Source organism: Rhinatrema bivittatum, chromosome 9, assembly GCF_901001135.1.
Source record: "Rhinatrema bivittatum chromosome 9, aRhiBiv1.1, whole genome shotgun sequence".
Classification (NCBI taxonomy): domain Eukaryota; kingdom Metazoa; phylum Chordata; class Amphibia; order Gymnophiona; family Rhinatrematidae; genus Rhinatrema; species Rhinatrema bivittatum.
The window spans coordinates 116,273,391-116,293,904 of record NC_042623.1 but is presented as its reverse complement, the minus strand read 5'-3'; the positions used below and the strand labels follow the sequence as shown (position 1 = coordinate 116,293,904).

Here is a 20,514-nt window from a genome sequence, read left to right as displayed (position 1 = left end):
CAGCTGCTATATCGGCAAGAAGATGGGCCTGGCTCAAGTCTTCGGACCTTCGCCCTGAAGTGCAAGACTGATTATCCGACCTGCCTTATGTAGGAGGCAATCTGTTTGGCGAACAGATCCAATGAATGGTGACGGATCTCACATCATGAGACCCTGAGACAGCTCTCTGATGCCTTCTGAGTACTCCTCAAAATAGCCTTTCTGAAAAGACACTAAAAAGTCCTTCTTCCGTCCGAAGAAATCCTATCCACCACCGGCTAGAACTCGCTCTACGAGACCATTTCAAAAAACCCAGTCTCGTCAGATACATAAACAAAAGTCGCAAACAGCTCCTCAGCCGGGCCCTGCTTCCGGTTTTTGACTCCTGCATAGAGAGCAGCAGCCAGTTTCCACTGCCTCACATACCAGTGGGAGGTCGATTGTACCATTTCAACAACAGGTGGCACTCAATCACCTCAGACCAGTGGGTCCTAGCGATAATCGTTCAAGGTTATCATCTCAACTTTCTCTCCATCCCACCGGACTCCCCACCTCTACTGACGTGGAGAACATCCGATCACTCCATCCTTCTGGAACAGGAGGTATCCCTCCTCCAGTCCAAGGCAATAGAACCAGTACTCTACTCTCAGCACGGCCTAGGGTTCTAATCCCGGTACTTCCTAATCCCCCAAAAATCAGGAGGCTTTCGTCCAATTCTGGATCTTCGTGCCCTCAACAAGTACCTCCATCCATTGATAACTTTGGGTTCTCTTTTCCCTCTTCTACAAAGAGGAGACTGGCTCTGCTTTCTAGACCTCCAGGACGCATACACTCATATTGCGATAATTCCATCTCATCGCAAATACCTGAGATTTCTGGTAGGCCCCAAGCACTATCAGTACCGAGTGCTTCCATTCAGCCTCGCGTCTGCACCACGAGTCTTCACAAAATGTCTCATAGTAATTGCGGCCTTCCTCAGAGTGTTCACATCTACCCCTATCTAGACGATTGGTTGAACAGAGCTCCCACTCAGCAAACTGCTCTGTCTTCCCTACACCTTACCTTACACACTCTGATTTCACTAGGATTTCTCGTCAACTACGACAAATCCTACTTAGTCCCATCTCAAACCTTATCATTCATAGGGGCAGACTTGGACACCTTGCAGGCAAAGGCTTTTCTTCCTAGACAACGAGCTCTCACTCTCGTCTTCTCGCACACCAGCTGCGGTCTCAGCGCTACACGACTGCACACCACTTTCTCATCCTCCTGGGATACATGGCGTCCTCAGTTCAGGTCACCCCAATGGCCCGCCTAGCCATGAGAGTCATACAGTGGACTCTAAGGTCACAATGGACGGAGTGAGTCGGTGACCATTGTCCACGTCACCGACTCACTCCGTCAGTCTCTCGCCTGGTGGAAAAATCAGATCATTCTCCTCCAAGGCTTGCCCTTCCAGGCTCCAGACCCTCAAATAACTCTCACCACCGATGCTTCCAACCTCGGCTGGGAAGCCTATGTGGCCAATCTGCAGACTCAAGGAACCTGGTCTCCAGAGAAAGCCAAGCACCAAATCAATTTTCTAGAGCTTCGAGCAATCAGATATGCTCTCAGAGTATTTCAGGATCGCCTCTCCAACCAAGGCATCCTGATTCAGATGGACAACCAGGGTGGCCATGTGGTACATCAATAAACAGGGAGGGACGGGCTCCTACCTTCTGTGTCAGGAAGCTGCGCCGATATGGGCGGAGGCCCTCTCCCACTCGATGTAAATCAGGGCCACCTACTTGCCGGGAGTGGACAATGTGTTTGCAGACAAGCTAAGCCGAACCTTTCAACCGCACGAGTGGTCTGTCAACCCCTCAGTAGCGGACTCGATCTTCCAACAATGGGGTTACCCTCAAATAGACCTCTTTGTGTCACCTCAAAACCGCAAAGTAGAGAACTTCTGCTCTCTCACTCGCAGCCAACACTATCAGCCAAGAGATGTGTTCTCCGTCTCATGGGCAACCGGTCTCCTATACGCATTCCCTCCACTTCCACTTCTCTCAAAGACTCTCGTGAAGTTACGTCAGGACAAGGCAACCATGATCCTGATAGCACCTCACTGGCCACGCCAAGTGTGGTTTCCAGTACTTCAGGATCTCTCCATTCGCAGTCACATTCCCTTGGGAAAGGACCCACTTCTGATTACGCAAAACGACGGGTGCCTGCGCTACCCCAATCCTCAAGCCTTGTCCCTGACGGCATGGATGTTGAAAGGTTAATCCTTCAGCCACTTAACCTTTCGGATTCCATTTCCCGTGTCCTGATTGCTTCACGGAAGCCTTCCATGAGAAAATCCTACTTTTACAAATGGAAAAGGTTTCAGTCATGGTGCTCTTCTCAATCCCTTGACCCCTTTACCTGTCCAATCATGAGGTTTCTGGACTATCTCTGGCACTTGTCGGAGTCAGGTCTAAAAACTTCCTCCATCAGAATGCATGTTAGTGTGGTGGCTGCCTTCCATAAAGGTGTTGGGGATGTTCCCATATCAGTACAACCCCTTGTAACACGTTTTCTAAAGGGCTTGCTTCACCTCAAGCCTCCACTGCGTCCCCCGGCCCCTTCTTGGCTCCTCAACCTGGTTTTAGGTCGGCTCATGAAACCACCATTCGAGCCTCTCCAATCCTGTGAACTTCGCTATCTCACATGGAAAGTGATTTTCCTATTGGCAATCACTTTGGCTCGCAGAGTTAACGAATTATAGGCCCTAGTTACCTATCCGCCTTACACTAAACTTCTGCAGGACTGGGCAGTACTCAGCACTCCCCCTAAGTTCTTGCCTAAGGTAGTATCAGAGTTTCATCTCAATCAATCCATTATACTACCTACCTTTTTTCCCAGGCCCCATTCCAATCCAGGAGAACAGGCTCTGCATACCCTTGACTGTAAACGGGCTCTAGCTTTCTACCTAGACCGTACAGCTGCCCACAGGAAAAGCACTCAATTGTTTGTATCTTTCCATTCTAACAAGTTAGGGCAGTCCATGTGTAAGTGGACTCTCTCCTCCTGGCTAGCGGATTGCATATCCTTTTGCTATCAGCAAGCGGGCATTCCACTTCAAGACCATGTTAAAGCACACTCTGTGAGTACCATGGCAACTTCAGTAGCACACCTATGCTTGGTGCCGCTTCCTGACATTTGCAGGGCTGCCACCTGGAGTTCTCTCCATACCTTTACAGCCCACTATTGCTTGGACAAGGCTGGAAGACAAGATTCCATCTTCGGCCAATCTGTCATGCGTAACCTATTCACAACTTGATGTACCAACACCCTTCCGCCTGCCCCGTAGGGTTCAGGATGCCCTCGGCCAATTTTCACCCCAGTCCTAATGCCTTGCACACCTGGGTACATTTGGTGCATACTCGGATATCCTCAGCTCGGTACTCACCCAAATGTAAGGACTACCATCCTGCTTGTCATGTGAGAAAGCAAATGTTGCTTACCTGTAACAGGTGTTCTCACAGGACAGCAGGATGTTAGTCCTCATGAAACCTGCCCGCTGCCCCGCGGTGTTGGGTTTGTTACGTTTCTTATTTTATTTTTCGGCACTTCCTGTAGCTTTTTCAACAAGAATGAAGGTGGAACCCTGCTGGCTGCAGGGTTAGTGCCATATTGGGCATGCCATGTAGGGGCCAGTCAAAATTCTAGAAACTTTGACAAAAGTGTTCCTTGATTGGGCTCCATCCTGTGATGTCACCCATATGTGAGGACTAACATCCTGCTGTCCTGTGAGAACACCTGTTACAGGTAAGCAACATTTGCTTTTCTTAAGCAGAGTTGGCATCTTCATCTTAGCTTGAATATCTTTTGTTTTTCAATCTTTTCCCCATACCTGTTTTTCTCCCATATGTAAGATTCCTAATCCAAATTCTCCTCCTGCACCTCTCACTGATGCTTGACAAGTTCTGTTCGATTTACCAAAATATGGCAGTATTATTCCTCCTCATTTCTTGTGAAGGCAAAGTACTGTGGCCTAGGGAGCAAAATACAGCTCTTTCTGGTGAGACCGCACCTTGAATACTGTGTACAATTCTGGTCGCCGCATCTCAAAAAAGATATAATTGCGATGGAGAAGGTACAGAGAAGGGCTACCAAAATGATAAGTGGAATGGAACAGCGCCCCTATGAGGAAAGACTAAAGAGGTTAGGACTTTTCAGCTTGGAGAAGAGACGGCTGAGGGGGATATGATAGAGGTGTTTAAAATCATGAGAGGTCTAGAACGGGTAGATGTGAATCGGTTTTTTGCTCTTTCGGATAATAGAAAGACTAGGGGGCACTCCATGAAGTTAGCACATGGCACAATTAAAACTAATCGGAGAAAGTTCTTTTTTACTCAATGCACAATTAAACTCTGGAATTTGTTGCCAGAGGATGTGGTTAGTGCAGTTAGTATAGCTGTGTTTAAAAAAGGATTGGATAAGTTCTTCAAGGAGAAGTCCATTACCTGCTATTAATTAAGTTGACTTAGATAATAACCACCGCTATTACTAGCAACGGTAACATGGAATATACTTAGTTTTTGGGTACTTGTCAGGTTCTTATGGCCTGGATTGGCCACTGTTGGAAACAGGATGTTGGTCTTGATGGACACTTGGTCTGACTCAGTATGACATGTTCTTATGTTCTTGTACCTGTGATCTATAAGCTGTGTACCTGCTTCAACTTTCTTCTGGGTTGCTAGCATATCTGTGACACTTTAATCCTAATTGACTTATGCAGGATATTCAAGCCAAGAATCCTTTGGTTTTTCTTTCCTTTGTAGCACATGCATCAATCAACCTTTAGCCAATGAGAATAGCCTTTGAGTGTTCTACTTCTTTAAGAAATGAAAGCATTTAGGTGATTACAATAGAATGTTTTGGACTTTGAGTCATGACTTACTATATACTTTTGCTAACAGTAAATAACTTTCTCAAATACTTTTAGTCAGCAAGGAGACACCTTGAGTTGCTGTTCTTGAAATATGACTTCCCATGCAAGGATATGTGGAGGCTTCATTTTGTCATGGGAAAAGCTTAAGGCAGCATCCTCCCAAGAGTTTTGCTTTACTAAAAGCCGAAGAGTGTTCCAATTGCAAGGGTTTGCAGTAAAATGTAGTAGCTTCTAATTGTCATCTAGTGGAATGGTATACAGTTGAACTTTGAACAGGTGTGGTAAAATCTGCATGATTATTGAAACTATGAATTAATTTATAGATGAGACTTTTGAGTAAAATCTCATCTGTAGATAAGGCTGTATAGTTTTAATAAGAACAGAAGAATATAAGAAAATGCCATGCTGGGTCAGACCAAGGGTCCATCAAGCCCAGCATTCTGTTTCCAAAAGAGGCCAAAACCAGGCCACAAGAACCTGGCAATTACCCAAACACTAAGAAGAACCCATTCTACTGATGCAATTAATAGCAGTGGCTATTCCCTAAGTATAATTGATTAATAGCCATTAATGGACTTCTCCTCCAAGAACTTATCCAAACCTTTTTTGAACCCAGCTACACTAACTGCACTAACCACCTCCTCTAGCAGCAGATTCCAGAGCTTTATTGTGCGTTGAGTGAAAAAGAATTTTCTCCGATTAGTCTTAAATGTGTTACTTGCTAACTTCATGGAATGCCCCCTAGTCCTTCTATTATTCAAAAGTGTAAATAACCGAGTCTCATCTACTCGTTCAAGACCTCTCATGATCTTAAAGACCTCTATCATATCCCCCCTCAGCCGTCTCTTCTCCAAGCTGAACAGCCCTAACCTGTTCAGCCTTTCCTCATAGGGGAGCTGTTCCATCCCCTTTATCATTTTGGTTGCCCTTCTCTGTACCTTCTCCATCGCAACTATATCTTTTTTGAGATGCGGCGACCAGAATTGTACACAGTATTCAAAGTGCGGTCTCACCATGGAGCGATACATAGGCATTATGACATTTTCCGTTCTATTAACCGTTCCCTTCCTAATAATTCCTAACATTCTATTTGCTTTTTTGACTGCTGCAGCACACTGAGCCGACGATTTTAAAGTATTATCCACTATGATGCCTAGATCTTTTTCCTGGGTGGTAGCTCCTAATATGGAACCTAACATCGTGTAACTACAGCAAGGGTTATTTTTCCCTATATGCAACACCTTGCACTTGTCCACATTAAATTTCATCTGCCATTTGGATGCCCAATCTTCCAGTCTTGCAAGGTCCTCCTGTAATGTATCACAGTCTGCTTGTGATTTAACTACTTTGAATAATTTTGTATCATCCGCAAATTTGATAACCTCACTCATCGTATTCTTTCCAGATCATTTATATATATATTGGAAAGCACCGGTCCAAGTACAGATCCCTGAGGCACTCCACTGTTTACCCTTTTCCACTGAGAAAATTGACCATTTAATCCTACTCTCTGTTTCCTGTCTTTTAACCAGTTTGTAATCCACGAAAGGACATCGCCTCCTATCCCATGACTTTTTAGTTTTCGTAGAAGCCTCTCATGAGGGACTTTGTCAAACGCCTTCTGAAAATCCAAATACACTACATCTACCGGTTCACCTTTACCAACATGTTTATTAACCCCTTCAAAAAAATTAAGCAGATTTGTTAGGCAAGACTTCCCTTGGGTAAATCCATGTTGACTGTGTCCCATTAAATCATGTCTTTCTATATGCTCTACGATTTTGATCGTGAGAATAGTTTCCACTATTTTTCCCGGCACTGAAGTCATGGGATGGGATGGGGAGCCATTTAGCTTTAATGTTTAGCTAGTGGACTTAAAACAAAGTATTTAGGGCTGGCCTGATGATTTGGTGGTAGTTATTCTCTGAAGGAGACCTGGGCTTTATTCATGGATCTGACTCCTGTCCCTGAGGCTGGTAGGGACTGGGTTTTGCACAGGCAGTACTTAAAGCCACTAGCGAACAGTGATGCATACTGCCTGGTTTAAAGTTTCACTTGTCAGGATTCTAGAGGAAACTTTGCTTAGTGCTTTTCATCCAGAAGATTGCTGCTGCAATGACTTGGTTAAAGAGAGATGGGGCAAGATAGAGACTAAAAATGGTAAAGAAACTATAGGGATAGTACATGATACCTGTCTTTGCTTTTCTTATTAAAGGCAAGTTTGGAATGGACTCAAAGCTGTATATAGCCATACAATAAAGTAATGGAGAAATATTTTAAGTTCAATTTTTTCTGCTTTGCTGTGACTACTATACAAGAAGGACTTTGTGTACAAGTAGGTAAAATTGTGTTGAGAAAAGATAAGTACACACATATCCAACCCTTCAACATCTGTTTTTCTCTTTACTTCACACTCTGTTATCACTTCTGTTTGTCCATTTTATTGTCTTTTTATATTTCTTTTTAAATTATTTCTACTGCTTATTCTTGTTTTATTCTTTCCTATCAGTTCTGTAGCCTGGGTACTCACTCTATCTTTTTCTTCTTGCTTCCTTATTCAAACACCACCTTTCCTCACTGGCTGCCAGACCTGCTGCTGAGCTGAGGCGACACGCTTGACAATTCAGTGAGGCATGAAGATGTTTTCTGCCTCCTTGCACCATTCTCCCCTTCTGTGGCACCATCTCCTGGTAGTAACTTTGTACTGCCTTGAAATGACAGATGGCATGCTGTGTGCTCATCCTGATACACTAATGCTGGGCAAATGTGATTTGTATCATTAAAACATCAAGGTTAGCCTGGTTTCTTTTGCATTGTAGTATTGGACAAGTTGTGTTCTATCCATGTTTAAGATATTCTTTGTTTCACAAACCACAGAAGTTGTCTGTTTTTGTATTTTATTTTCAGGATGCTGCAAGGAAACGGGATTAGATCTATCACAAAGAAAGCATTTTCAGGATTGGATGCACTTGAACACCTGTAAGTCTAAACCCAGCTGAGGTCTTACTGAAAAGTCCATGCACACTTAAATTTCAAATGGCTTAAGATGTCTTTTCCTCCAGTACTTTCCATTTCACTGAATGTTGTTTTCTGTCAATAAGCGTGACTGAATTAGCCATTACATATTGGTGACATCGCTCGGGCGTTGCCTTGTGAGCCTTCTTAGTCTTGTTTTTGTCCAAGCACTAGCATGGATGTGTACCCCTAGCTCTCTTTGTCTATAAAAATTTGCATTACTTTTCTCTTTTGAAGTTTCCTCACTGCCTCAGTAGCCCCCATACAGTACTTTTCCATTCTTTTTTTTTTTTACATAGAAAGTTTCCTTTCACACATCCTGAAGAGAAAAAAGATAGTCAATGGATTTAAGGATTGTTTGTGGAAGGAAAATGTCCATGATGATGAATACAAACTCTGCTACCATTGTCTGGGATTAGACCAAAACTTGACCAACTTATGACTGTGGTCGGATGTCTCTGCGGATCCAAAGGCCGAGAGCCTAGGAAATGGAGGAACTACATAAATCTCAGGGAAGCCATGTTCAGGCCTCCACCCAAAGTGCAGCCTAGTTTGCCTCACTGAGAATGGAGTTCAGCAGGAACGCCTCCAAAATATCTTCTCTGTTGATGGAACAGGCCAGATCCTCTGGTTCGAATAAGTAACATGCATCGAAGAAGACAAGGTGCCATAGTGTGGCACAGAGCCTCAAGTGCATCAGCCCTGATGATACATAAATCCTAGACATGCTCAATACAGCATGCCCCAGAAGGTGAAAATGCATCAGTCCCTAAAACTTTTACCATTAGGGTAGGTGGCTTCTTCATCGATGCTTCATAATACAGCACCTCCTTTGCAGCTGTATGCAGGCCTGCACAGAATTTTGACAGGAAGAGGGGGATATAATACCCATACCCCACAAATTACGATAGACCTTACTCCAACAAAATTAATGGAACAAGGACTATGCCTGGATACTCGAGTGCAGTTTTCTAAATTCAGTGGATTGCAGGATCTGAGACAGCATGGTTTTATGACAAATCTAATCAATTTCTTTAATTGAGTGACCAGACTGCTAGATCAAGTGAAAGTGATGGATGTAGTGTAAAACTGGATTTCAGTAAGGCCTTTGACACGGTTCCGCATAGAAGCTTATAAATAAATTGAATGCCCTTGGTATGAGACCTAGAGTGACTGACTGGGTTAGAAACTGGCTTAGTGGGAGGCGATGAAAGGTAATGGTAAATGGGAGTTTTCTCTGAGGAGGAGGTAATACTAGCAGTGTACCTCAGGGATCAGTCCTTTTCAATATTTTCGTGAGCAATACAGTAGAAGGATTGTCTTGAAATGTTTGTCTTTTTTCCAAGGATACCAAAATCTTTAACAGAGTGGATAGCCAAGAAGTGTGGAAAACATGAGGAGGAATCTAGTGAAACTCAAAGGAATTGTATAGGGTCTGGCGGCTAAGATTTAATGCTAAAATAAAAATGCAGAGAAATCATTCGGATGCAGAAACTCAAGGGAGAGGAACAGTATTGAAGGTGAAATTCTTCTAAGCGTAAGGGAAAAGCAGGACCTGGGGGTGATTGTATTTGATGATTTTAAAGTGGCCAAACAGGTGGATAAAGTCCATCAAAAGTCAGAAAGATACTTGGCTGCATAGGGAGAGGAATGGTCTGCAGAAAAAGGGAGGTGATATTGCCCCTATATATGTTCCTTATGAGACCTCTTTTTGAATACTGTGTACAGTTTTGGAGATCATACTTTCAAAATGATATAAACAGGATATAGCTAATCCAGAGGGGGCTACTAAAATGATCAGTGGTCTATGTTCTAAAGAACATGAGGATAGACTTAAAGATCTAAACATCTACATTATAGAGGGAAAGGTGAGATAGGGGAAATACGATTTAAATATCTCAGAGGTTTCTATGCATTTGAGGTGAGCCTCCTTTCTGTTGGAAATGGGATGAGGGTGAAAGGGAGTAGACAGGAGTAATCTTAGGAAATATTTCTGTACAGAGAGAGTGGATGCATGGAACAGCCTTCCAATGGATGTGGTAAATAAAATAACAGTATCTGAATTCAAGAAAGCATGGGATAAATACAGGGGATCTAAAAGGAAGTGATAAGAATTATAAAGCTGAATTCATTGGGTAGATGGGCCATATAGTCTTTTTTTTTTCTGTTGTCATGTTTCTATGGTACTGCTCAAGTCCAGCTGGCCTCCAATTCAAATTTTTCAGAACTCAGAAGATGAGCAGAATTCCACTCTGTTATCAGAAGAGGATGTTCTACCACCCACGCCAGGTCAAAGGGCACGTCAGCCCTTTGACCAGATAGAGGAGTTGGTGAAAGATTTCTTTATCTCTATGGTGGCTAAAGATAAAACAGTATCTTCCAGTATCCTTTTCAGTAGTCTCGGTATCCCAGATTAGGGTGGATAATCCATCAGAACCTCCATGTGATAGTTCTAATCCAAGAAATTCACTTGCAGCAGAGTCCAGCCGGTTGGATGATGTACACCAGGAGTATATCCCTCCAAGGCGACCAAAGACCCCTCCTCATTCACTGCTAGCAGATTATATTTTGCACAGCTTATAAACTATCAGGCCTACGCATTAGATACCAACCAGCAAAGTTTATCAAATTAGAGCCATGGCTGCATCAGTGGCTCATCTACAAGCCTTTCTACTTGAATACATTTCCAAAGCTACAACATGGTCATTCGTACACTTTTTGTGTCCCATTACTGTCTGAAGATCTCTAGGAATGACAGTAAATTTGGACGAGCAGTATTGCATAGATTGTTCACACAGTGGTGGGGTCTGAATTACTTTTTCAGTGCACACTCCTCTGCAACCCTCAGCATAGGACTTCTGACTTATAATGGCTAATGCAGCCCTGCATATCGATGGAAAAAGCAACTTTGCTTACTAAGCAGGATGACTTAGCCATACTAAATAACTGCCCACCTCCCTGGAGATTCAACTACCTAGCTAGAATTTAGCTCTAAAATCAACAGAGGGAGATCATGAGGCAGTGCCCAAGTGGGAAAATGTCTTCTAGCTAAGAGAGTCTGTTTGGTGCCGTCGGATGACATCATCCAAATGTAATGGCTAATTCATCCTGCTATCTAGTGAAAACATTTACGGTAAGCAAACTTGTTTTAAAGTCTTGATAGTCATGGTAAAAGGAAAACTGGACTAAGGATGCGGTTCCAACATAATTTTAGTTGATTTTTAAATTGAAGTAAATGACAGTTTACAAGTCTTTATTCAATACACTGTCTATTACATAATCATCTTCCAATAATTCTGTGATTGTGCAATCTGATCTTTTCTTTCCATATCTCATCCCATCCCAATTTCAGAGGCAGTTTTGGCATTTCCTTCCAAATTGGTGAATATGATATTTGGATTTTGTCTAGATGGCATAATTCAAAGTCCCATTTCTTATACCTTGATTTAGATGTCTCGAGAAGACTTCTTACTGTTCCTACAACCTCCTCAGTTCCCTTGATGCTACCTCGATGGCACCTCCCAACGCCTCCAAAAATCTACATGATATTTCAAGATGTTACCAATGGATGGATGCCACTGTTCTTTTTTCTTTCTTCCCATCGTTTCAAGGACAACTAGATGTCCCTGACTCCTTGTTCTTCCTACAGATGATGACGTGTAAATTCTTCTGCCGAAGAGGAACTTAGGTGACAAACAAAAAATAAGAGCATTCTTCAAAAATACTATAAAAAAGAATGAAGAATGGATGACACTCCTTGCACCAAACTTCACAAAAAAGGAAAAAAAAAACCCTATCCTTAAACAATAGAAAAAAAGGGAGTATCTGTTTCTACCTTATTAAACCCAGAACTTAATCATGCCCACAAGTCTCTCTTCCCTAAAAATAAAAGAAAAGGAAAACTAGGAGCTCCACCCTGCTTCCTACAAAGTTGAACTAAAACTATATGGACTCTGGCACCTCTGGCACCTCCAGGCTAAAGCACCTTCAAGCTTTAACCCGTTCTCACTATCGTATCTTTTATAATTATTACCTGCCTTTATCTTCTTTCCAGCTTGTTTTAAGCTTCCAAGTTCTCGATTCCCGTTGATTGTAACTTTGACTTATTCATATCTATTGTTATCTATTGTTTACCTGAATTGTTCCTTCAGTTATACCCTCTGTTTTAAATGTAAACCGATCCGATATGGTTATTTACTATGAAGGTCGGTATAAAAAAACTGTTAAATAAATAAATATACCCTAAGATGGTTTGTCTGATTTTTATTGCACTGGGATATTAGCAATACAAAAGCCCACATGAGGATACTGTAAACCAGTAGGGATACTTCTGTACCTATGGTACAGGCTTCCAGTGAGACTCCATGTAAATAATAGAGATTAACAGATTAAACCTGTGCTGAGAATATTTAAGATTAATTGCTAAAGTTGACTATCTATGTCTATTTCAGAATTTAGCTCTTTTAAAAGCAACTATGCCTATTATAGTTGCATGAATAGGTTATTTAAACACTGCGTGATCACTTTAACGTGCTTTACAAACAGAAAAAGGAAAAATCCTGCTTTTTTATTTCAGTGACTAGCATATGATTAGTAATTTCAACATACATAATTGGGAACAGTATCAGGGAGCAATGAAAAGCAAAGAACAAATAAAATGAGGAAAAAGAAACAATGTGAAAAAAAAACTTGCAAAAAGCAAGAAAACCACCCAAAATATCTCTACCCCGCCCCCCTCAAAAACAAAAGTAAATCATAAGATGGAAAGAAAATAATTTCTCCTCGTATCCTAAATTATTTATTTTATTTATTTAAAACTGATTTATTTCCTGTCCTTCCTACGTTCAGACCATTTACCTGATTTTTCATATAATCTTGAAAAGCAACTTTATTTTCTTTTTGCATTTCAGAGACCTGAGTAACAATGCAATCATGTCAATACAAGGAAATGCTTTTTCACAAATGAAAAAACTTCAAGAACTGTAAGATGTTTTCTTTTGTTTTTTTAATCCTTTTGCATTCTATGCTGGTGTTTGCTTTGTGATGAAAAAATATTACCTATACTGTAATGTTCACTGAATTAGGTGTGTGTTTAGAAAAGGAATTTGTGTTTGGCCTGCAGTTAAATAGTGTTGTCCTGCCCAGCCCCAGGGTCCTTTTCTGGGTGCCCTCAATCCTCATACTTACACATTCCTGGTTCTTAATCCTTCTGCTTTCTTGCCCTTCCCAAAATGGTCCCTTCCTGGGTACTTTCCGCCATGACCCTTTCTGCATTCGCTCCCTCTTTTGCTTCACGCCATTGCCTTTACTGCATGCCCTTTCCACCTCATGACCCCTTTTTAGGTGCTCCCTTTCCTGCTTTCCCCCCTGTCCCATTTCTGGCCCCTTCCCAAGTTCTCTTTCTCCTTATCCACCCTTAGCCAATCTTTGGAGTGGAGGAGTAGCCTTGTGGCAAGAACAGAGGGCTTTGACCCAGGGAGACCAGGGTTCAAATCCTTGTGACCTTGGGAAAACCACTTTACCCTCCATTGCCTCAAGTACAAACTTACCCCTAGATTCATCAAAATGTGATAATTTATTGCATGGATAATGCCCACGATAAAGAAAATGGGCATGGCTATGATAATTTTAAAATTGCTGCACACTATCTATCACATAGGTAGTTTATCACAATGTGCGTTGTACTTCACTACTTGCGAAGTGCCCAGGCGCATCTCGGGGTGGGGGGAGATAGAGAGAGTGAGACTCTTTATAAGGCTTTCATATTAGTCAACTATTTATATCACTATAGGAGGGCCAGCTAGTAACTCGAGGTGAGGTTTTGGTAGTATAGGGTTTTGGGGCCAGTTTTACATGCAGAGTGAGACATACGAACAGCACAGTAGACCTCAGTGAAGTTTTGACATGATTTGGAGTGAGGAAAGTCAAAGTTAGATGAGATTACTTCAATGTTCTCTCGCCCTAGCTTGATAGTACCCTGGTAGAGAGTCCATTAAGCTTGGGCGAAAGAGCATTGTTGAAATCTCATCTTTGCGTGATTTTTCCTCACTCCAAATCACGTCAAATCTTCACTGAGGTCTACTGTGCTGTTCGTACGTCTCACTCTACATGTAAAACTGGCCCCAAATCCCTAGACCACCACCAAAACCTCACATCGAGTTACTAGCTGGTCCTCCTATAGTAGTATAAACAGTTGATTACTATGTGTGCCACCCCAGAGACTCTCTCTCCCTCTCTCTCTCCCTACTCTACTCCACTTCTCTTCTCCCCTCTCCCTATGCCCGAAATGGAATTTGCAATATTTATCGCGAATTGTGTTTTAGGAATATCACACAGCTTAACGCCAGGAAAAAAGGTGTAGTTATTTCCGGCGTAAAAGCATGAGATAATGCCCCTCATGTTCATTGATTCCGCCCCTTTGAATACATTTGAAAATTTTGCATTCACACTTTGTGATAAATAACGCATTTTGATGAATGACCCTGTTAGATTGTGAGCTCTCTGGGGACAGAGAAATAACTACAGTACCTGAATGTAATCTGCTTTGAAGTGCCGAAAACCAGAATATATAAAAAAAAAAATCTGATCCTTACCTGGGAAATAGCAACAGGTGCTCACAGGCCCTGTGGTGTCCCTACCCTCTCCTTCCATACAGTTTTCCTGATACCTAGGAAACCCATGCAAGGTACATAGAATGTGCAGGGCCATGCACAGGCTCCCAGGCCCCTGCTTATTCTTGCTTAGGTGTCTAAAGATTGCTGCTGCCCAGACCACATAATATTCCCTTTAGCTTTAGGGTGCACTGCATGCCCTGCCCTCCCATAGCACATTCCCTTCTTTGGCTTGTAGGCCCAGGAAGATTGTACTGCTTGCCCCGTTCCCGTAATGCCAGTCTTGCTGCAGATACCCTTTAATCATTATAGAGAGTCAGAATCCTTATTATTGGAGAGTGACTACCCTCTCTCCCCCCCCCCCTCCCCCATCTCCAGGGCACCACTTTACCTAGCCTAGATCCTATCCTGCCCACATCTTTTGAGCAGATAACACTTCCGGCTTATGATATAGTAGTGCAATGCATTTGTAGCTGAGTAGTTAAATGTAGCTGACAGTTTTGAAGTACTACTTTGAGTGCATGTTATTTGAATTGGGTTTCATAATTTGCTGTTTTGTGACCAGAACCTATTTATTTTCCTGCCTCTCATTTTTAAAACAAACCTTTCTTGCTGTTATTTATTTGCTAATAGAATTATAAATCCCTTGTGCCATACATGTACTTATAATTTTTCAAAGGCATTTGAACTCAAGGGTTTTGGATTCTTCATTTTGTTGCTGCTGTGAGTCCAAGTTTGACATTCCTAGAATATTGCCAAGAGGCACAGTTGCTATAAGCAGTCTTAGATTTACTTGAGACATTCTTGCCTTACATACGTAACACAGATTTATGAAGCTCATGACCATGCATATTAACTGGCATGATTTTATGGAATTCTCATATGATGGCACCATAAATATAACTAAAACTAATTTATTTCATTGTGATTATTGATGTAATGGATTAATATTTCATCTTTATTGCTATGCTCTGATTTATAAAAATCATTGTCCATATTAATTAATTCTTCAGACATTTGATGACTTCAAGCCTTTTGTGTGATTGCCAGTTGAAGTGGCTACCACAGTGGGTGGCAGAGAACAACTTTCAAGCTTTTGTAAATGCCTCCTGTGCCCATCCACAGTTGTTGAAAGAGAAAAGTATTTTAGCCATTAGCCCTGATGGTTTTGTTTGTGGTGAGTATAAACCACCTCTCTACCATCCTACCTCTCTTGTTAGTAGATCCAGTTTTATTGGTGATCTTTGTAGGTAAAACATCAAAATGTTTTCTAACTACTATCTAGTTTGGAAAAGATTAAATATAATTCTGGTTGTCAAGAGTGTTACGCGTAATGCATTACTGTATGGTGTTGAAGAAACATTTGAAGACTTGGCTGTTTCAGTCAGCATTTATTGTCATTTGAGTTATGATGGCTTGCATATATTTGTCATTTGTAAGCACCTTCTGAACTTGGCATGGCGCCTTTCTGGCTTTGTATGATGCCGATACAAATACTAGGGGTTAAGTTTGACTCTTATGTTTATATCCCACTGTCTTTTTTATTTGTAATTTTATGTTGAATTGTGTTATGATGTATATGGTATATTTATTGTATGTGTATTGATGTGATTTGTGGTAGTGGTCGTCACTGCAAAAAGCTTTATTGGAAACAGCAGTTTAAAAAATCGAGATAAGACAGGAATGAGGAGAAATGCCTCCCCCCACTCCATCCCAACCCTTTCATAGAGTCACTTTCTCATTTCTGTAATGTTTTGTGAAAGTTTATTTTTGTTAATTTGTCATGTTTCACTAATTCTCCCCTCACTTTGTTTTCCCAATCTGGATACTTAAAGTGAACTTCAAAACTACTCAAGAAAGCAAAACATTTGAAATTTAACATCAAACACTTTGGAAACAATACAAAAGGATTTCAAAATGACATTGACTTGCTCATCCATTATGAGACATAAGTCTCCTCTTTGAGGTGTAAAGCCCTACTGTTTTTGTCCCCTTTGCCAAATTCTGCCCCACCCCTTTACTAGACTGATACCATCACATTGCCATTATTACACAACTGCATGCTTGTCTCATTCTGTACTATTAAAACCTAGGAAACAGTACTGTTTCTTAATTGATCTGATGAAGTGTATGTACCTTGAAAGCTAGTTGAAAACTTAGTCCATAGAACAACCTTTGTGTTTGGTGGGATAGATGTTTTTTCAATAAAAAGATAGCATAGACAGTTTGCTTATCTGATGTCTTTACTTTCTACATATTTAAGTCAACTAACATGTAACCATTGCGGAAAGATTAAATGATTTCTTTGCTTCGGTGTTTACTGAAGAGGATGTTGGGGAGGTACCCGTACTGGAGAAGGTTTTCATGGGCAATGATTCAGATGGACTGAATCAAATCACGGTGAACCTAGAAGATGTGGTAGGCCTGATTGATAAACTGAAGAGTAGTAAATCACCTGGACCGGATGGTATACACCCCAGAGTTCTGAAGGAACTAAAAAATGAAATTTCAGACCTATTAGTAAAAATTTGTAACTTATCATTAAAATCATCCATTGTACCTGAAGACTGGAGGATAGCAAATATAACCCCAATATTTAAAAAGGGCTCCAGGGGCGATCCGGGAAACTAAAGACCAGTTAGCCTGACTTCAGTGCCAGGAAAAATAGGGAAAGTGTTCTAAACATCAAAATCACAGAACATATAGAAAGACATGGTTTAATGGAACAAAGTCAGCATGGCTTTACCCAGGGCAAGTCTTGCCTCACAAATCTGCTTCACTTTTTTGAAGGAGTTAATAAACATGTGGATAAAGGTGAACTGGTAGATATAGTGTACTTGGATTTTCAGAAGGCGTTTGACAGAGTTCCTCATGAGAGGCTTCTAGGAAAGGTAAGAAGTCATGGGAAAGGTGGCGATGTCCTTTCGTGGATTGCAAACTGGCTAAAGGACAGGAAACAGAGAGTAGGATTAAATGGGCCAATTTTCTCAGTGAAGGGATCTGTATTGGGACAGATCCCAATTTTCTCAGTGAAGGGATCTGTATTGGGACCCTTTCAATATATTTGTAGGTGATCTGGAGAGAAATACGACGAGTGAGATAATCAAATTTGCAGATGACACAAAATTGTTCAGAGTAGTTAGATCACAAGCAGATTGTGATAAATTGCAGGAAGACCTTGTGAGACTGGAAAATTGGGCATCCAAATGGCAGATGAAATTTAATGTGGATAAGTGCAAGGTGATGCATATAGGGAAAATAACCCATGCTATAATTACACAATGTTGGGTTCCATATTAGGTGCTACAACCCAAGAAAGAGATCCAGGTGTCATAGTGGATAACACATTGAAATCGTCAGTTCAGTGTGCTGCGGCAGTCAAAAAAGCAAACAGAATGTTGGGAATTATAAGAAAGGGAATGGTGAATAAAACAGAAAATGTCATAATGCCTCTGTATCACTCCATGGTGAGACCGCACCTTGAATACTGTGTACAATTCTGGTCGCCGCATCTCAAAAAAGATATAATTGCGATGGAGAAGGTACAGAGAAGGGCTACCAAAATGATAAGGGGAATGGAACAGCTCCCCTATGAGGAAAGACTAAAGAGGTTAGGACTTTTCAGCTTGGAGAAGAGACGACTGAGGGGGGATATGATAGAGGTGTTTAAAATCATGAGAGGTCTAGAACTGGTAGATGTGAATCGGTTATTTACTCTTTCGTATAGTAGAAAGACTAGGGGGCACTCCATTTATTTTATTTATTTATTTGAGTTTTTTTCTACCGGCATTCACGGAATTCGTATCATGTCGGTTTACATAAAACAAGGGGTGATCAAAACATTATAAACGTGCATAAATATGAGAGTAAACATTTAAACATTATAACAAGTTATAAAAGTGCGCAGAAAAATCAGTTACAATAAAACAAGGATGGTTCTAACTGGGAGAAGAAGAAGAGTATGATAGAAGTTTTAGCAAGAAGAAGAACGAGCAGTTTTTGGTATGTCTGTATCAGTTTAGTGGGAGGTAATCCGTCTTTCTGTATTTGGTGGAAGAGCATCAGTCTAAGTCCGGAAAGGCTTTCTTGAACAGCCATGTCTTAAGTCTCTTTCTGAAGGTTGGAAGACATGGTTCCTGTCGTAATTCTAAGGGGATTGAGTTCCATAGTGGGGGACCTGCTGTAGAGAAGGCCCTGTCTCTCAGAGTTATATGTTGGGTGGTATTGGCATGTGGTACCTGTAGAAATTCATGGGGCACATTTAAAACTAATCGGAGAAAGTTCTTTTTTACTCAACGCACAATTAAACTCTGGAATTTGTTGCAAGAGGATGTGGTTAGTGCAGTTAGTATAGCTGTGTTTAAAAAAGGATTGGATAAGTTCTTGGAGGAGAAGTCCATTACCTGCTATTAAGTTCACTTAGAGAATAGCCACTGCCATTAGCAATGGTAACATGGAATAGACTTAGTTTTTGGGTACTTGCCAGGTTCTTATGGCCTGGATTGGCCACTGTTGGAAACAGGATGCTGGGCTTGATGGACCCTTGGTCTGACCCAGTATGGCATTTTCTTATGTTCTTATGTTCTTATTAATTTATTTATATATAAAATCTGTACAAATACAAGGTAAAATTTAAATGTTCTTTTTAGCTGTTCACATTTTTCTTTTTTACACATTTAGGGGAGATTACCTCTCTTTGCTCTCTATCCTTTCCTTCCAGCCAGCATCTCTTCCTTCAGCCAAACAGCATCTTTATATATACCCTCTCCCAACCAAAAAAACACTCTCCTTGGACAAGCAGGGCAATCATCAGCCATACAAGCGATTAGAGTGCATGGGTACTAAGAAAGAATAGCTCTTCCAAGCTTGGAAAAACCCAGAAGATTTTTTTGAGTATGTGCGGGGATTCCCATGCATTCACTGCCATGTTAGTCTCCTGAATCATTATTTTTTTTGTGTTAGCACAAAAAGACATATTTTTCTGTTTTCTTTATTGTTGCTTGGTTGAGTTTTGTTATTCTGTTCTTACTTTCTTTTATCTTTTATAATTATATTTTTTGTGAATCTCCCAAAAAAGAGGAGGAGAGAGAGAAAAAGATTCTCTTCTTTTCTCATTTTTTCCATTCAGAATTGAGTTTGATAGTATCACTCCTTTTCAGAATGGTGGACAAGTCAGGTTTCAAGAGATGTCTCTGTTGTACTTCCAAGATTGTCCCCCTTAGATCTGCATAACAGGTTTGTTCATCATCTGGAATCAATCCATGATGTACCCAATTATACAGCATGTGCAAGCATGTCTTTAAGAGCAAGGAGATTAAGCACCCATGTTTTGAGGGATTTCTTTTCCTCAAACTTCCTACCAATGAAGAGGAAGCATTCACTGGCTCAGAGGCTATCTATTAAATTAAAAAAGGCACAGTCCTCTTCTGATCAGTGCCATGATAAAGAAGCTTCAGCATGGAATCTTTCCCTTCTGCTAGAGAGGGGCCAAAGCTATATGTCAAAACACATTGGCGCAGAAACACTTGCCTTCAGTGAAATCTTTTCTTGGCATGGAAACTTTCATGGCACCATCAACAAGCAAAGGCCCTATTCCTCAGTTCAGATGCTTCCTTGGCTCAGATTCTAGGCTTGGCATTAAAGGAATTAGTAGGCAATCTCTATAGAATCTTCCACTTATGAATAGTGATCTCCAGCACTGATGCAGATTGTAGTGTCTGAGTCAAGCAGTTCTATTGCTGTTCCTCCATCTGAGCAGCATAAATTTGTAAGAAGAATGTAGGTAGATTACTTGAAGAGCTCTCTCTCTCTCTGAACTATCTTCTCTTCCACCACTATAGCAAACATCTCCCATTTTGGAGTCATTGGCTCCCGCGAAGGAAACTGTCTTCTATTTCCCTCTACCATCGTGGGCAAGGAGAATCCCAGCCTCAAATACAACAGATATCTCATGATTTCTCTTCCTCTTGGGAAAGAATTGCATCAGAGGAG

General features: G+C 41.2%; 1 protein-coding gene across 3 annotated transcripts in view; it reads left to right on the top strand.

Moving 5' to 3' along the window:
• The window catches only part of LRIG3 (leucine rich repeats and immunoglobulin like domains 3), a 266,498-nt gene that overhangs the window by 195,688 nt on the left and 50,296 nt on the right, over nt 1-20,514 (top strand). For all 3 annotated transcript variants that reach the window (XM_029615808.1, XM_029615807.1, XM_029615809.1), the window contains exons 10-12: nt 7,805-7,876; nt 12,823-12,894; nt 15,537-15,700. In XM_029615808.1, the coding sequence (XP_029471668.1) occupies nt 7,805-7,876; nt 12,823-12,894; nt 15,537-15,700 (308 nt within the window). The remainder of the gene's footprint in view (nt 1-7,804; nt 7,877-12,822; nt 12,895-15,536; nt 15,701-20,514) is intronic.